This window comes from Octopus bimaculoides, chromosome 25 (genome assembly GCF_001194135.2).
Source record: "Octopus bimaculoides isolate UCB-OBI-ISO-001 chromosome 25, ASM119413v2, whole genome shotgun sequence".
In the NCBI taxonomy this organism is placed as follows: Eukaryota; Metazoa; Mollusca; class Cephalopoda; order Octopoda; family Octopodidae; genus Octopus; species Octopus bimaculoides.
This window is the reverse complement of record NC_069005.1, coordinates 19041664-19044176: the sequence shown is the minus strand read 5'-3', so window position 1 is coordinate 19044176 and position 2513 is coordinate 19041664. Positions and strand designations below refer to the sequence as shown.

Genomic DNA, 2513 nt, shown 5'->3' with positions numbered 1-2513 from the left:
TGTGCGGGTGGCACATAAAAGACACCATTTCGAGCGTGGCCGTTTTCGTGCGGGTGACACGTAAAAGCACCCACTACACTCTCTGAGTGGTTGGCGTTAGGAAGGGCATCCAGCTGTAGAAACTCTGCCAAATTAGACTGGAGCCTGGTGTTGCCATCCGGTTTCACCAGTCCTCAGTCAAATCGTCCAACCCATGCTAGCATGGAAAGCGGACGTTAAACGATGATGATGATGATGATGATGATCACCACCCTCTTTTATGTACACACACACAATCATAAACACATGCTGCATAGTCTCTCTTTGTCTATCTGTCTGTCTTTCACACACACACACACACTAACACACACAAATACACAAACACATATGCACACATACACACACACAGAGGGTTTTATTTGAATACATGTAATATTGATCTTTTTACTTTTTGGTCAAGGTCCCACACAAATTACAAAGTAAGTGGGTGTGTGTATAGGGGGAACAGATTGTGATGTGATGTTCATGCCTTTCTCAGATGAAATTTGTTTTCTGTAGACAGAAAAAACAATGGTTGAGCTGGAGATAGACTTAAACCAGAAGATTGGTGAATGGGATGTGATTCAGGAGTCTGGCAGTCAGCTGACACCCCTCTATGGGCCAGGCTGCACGGGTATGCGTAACCTTGGCAACAGTTGCTATATGAATTCTGTGATGCAGGTGATTTTCACCATCCCAGATTTTCAAGAAAAGTGAGTTATCCTCAATTTTGTTTCTCATCAACAGCCTCTTTTTCTTTGTTTTTTTTCTTTTCTTTCATTGTTTTCGCATTCTTTTTAGCATTAGTTGATAAAATTGGCACTTTTGGTTACATAGACACACACACACACACACACACACACACACACACACACACAAAATAAATAAATAAAAAAGGGTGTGAGAAATCGTTTGTAACTTATTTCCCAAATCCTGCTCTAGGTTAGACATTTACTGTACACACACATACACATAAGCACACACACAAACACATGCACATTTACATATTGTAAATGATTATGTAGGGCAGGCTTGTTGTGTCACTACATAAGTGTATATGACTATCAGTATTAGGCTTGGCTGTGTAGTAAGAACTTTGCTTCTCACAACATAGTTCTTACCACATAGATGCCACTGTATGGAATTTTGTACTAGTGGCTTCTACTATAGTTCTGGGCCAACCAGAGGCTTGTGAGTAGATTTGGTCAACAGGAACCTGTCATATAAATACACACATACATATGTATATATATTTGTGTGTGTTTTGGTGCCTGTGTTTATCTTCCACCACTGCTTGGCAAGTGGCTTTACATGACTATGTAAACAAAATTTTATTCCATTACACATTAAACATGCCTGTGACTATATGCAGGTTCATGAATTTATATATACAAGCTTTCCTTGTACAAAATATATATATATATACTTGCAGAAACACCCATTGTTAATTGGGTTTAAAAAAGCTGCCAAAATTGTACTATGACTTTTGAAAGTTATTCACTTAGATTGTTTTGAACATGGCCAGAAATGGAACTTTTTGGGTGGTCATTGTAGGAAGGTGAAACAAATGTTGTTTGAGTTACTCAGATGGCAGCACAGGAATCTGAAAGGTGTTAAGGAATGGTCATCATAGTTTACTGATTTTATTATGGTTTTAGATGAAATTTTAAAGTTACATATGGATGAAATTGTAGTTATACTGTAGGTTCAAGTGGAACCTCGTTTGTGAAATAGAAGAAGAGATTCATGAAAATAATTACACAAGAATGAAAGTAAATTGTGAAGTTGCATGAGGGTGATCAAACAATTCTGCTTTGATGGGAGTGACAACAGGTTTTCAGGCATAACTACAGACCTTCCCTCCACTGTTACTGCATAACATAATGGGTACTTTCTCACGAAATTTTCAACAAATCCTGCTTTGATGCTGTACATTCGGAGTATATATGAATTTATGGGAAAGAATTATTTCGAGGGGTTGTGGAGAGGAGTTTTGGAAAATTCACATGACCCCATTTATTTCCCTTATAACCTTGAGGAAAATGGGTATTTTTCAAAGAAAGTTTATACAATTATCTTTGAAACTGCATAAATTACAATTATAAAAACATTTGGGTGTAAAAATGTTTTCCAAGGGGGCAGGGAGAAGTGTTTTGAAAAAAGACCAATCAAAAAGACCATATCCTCACCATTTTCCACCTAACCGATTTTCACTATTTTTTTTTGGCACTTAAAAATAATGAGAGGAAATGTTTTTGGTTCTAAAACAAAAATTTTTAACATTTTCAGAGGAAAAACTGTGATTTAAGGAAGAGTTGGCTGTTGTTGTTTCTAGCACATTCCAAGACCACCTTCCTCGTTTTTTTGTCATTCTCACATGTATTGATGTTTTTTAATATTTTTCCTCCCATAAACACAGTTATTCTATAAAAAAACATTTGAAAGTTTGATTTTTTTCACCCACCGCCTCTCTTTCTGCTTATAATTTTAAATAT

At 36.7% G+C, this 2513-nt stretch overlaps 1 protein-coding gene across 1 annotated transcript in view; it reads left to right on the top strand.

The window, feature by feature from the left end:
• The window catches only part of LOC106871526 (ubiquitin carboxyl-terminal hydrolase 5), a 67321-nt gene that overhangs the window by 36269 nt on the left and 28539 nt on the right, over positions 1-2513 (top strand). Inside the window, exon 8 of the mRNA XM_052976831.1 lies at positions 538-731. Coding sequence (XP_052832791.1) covers positions 538-731 — 194 coding nt within the window. The remainder of the gene's footprint in view (positions 1-537; positions 732-2513) is intronic.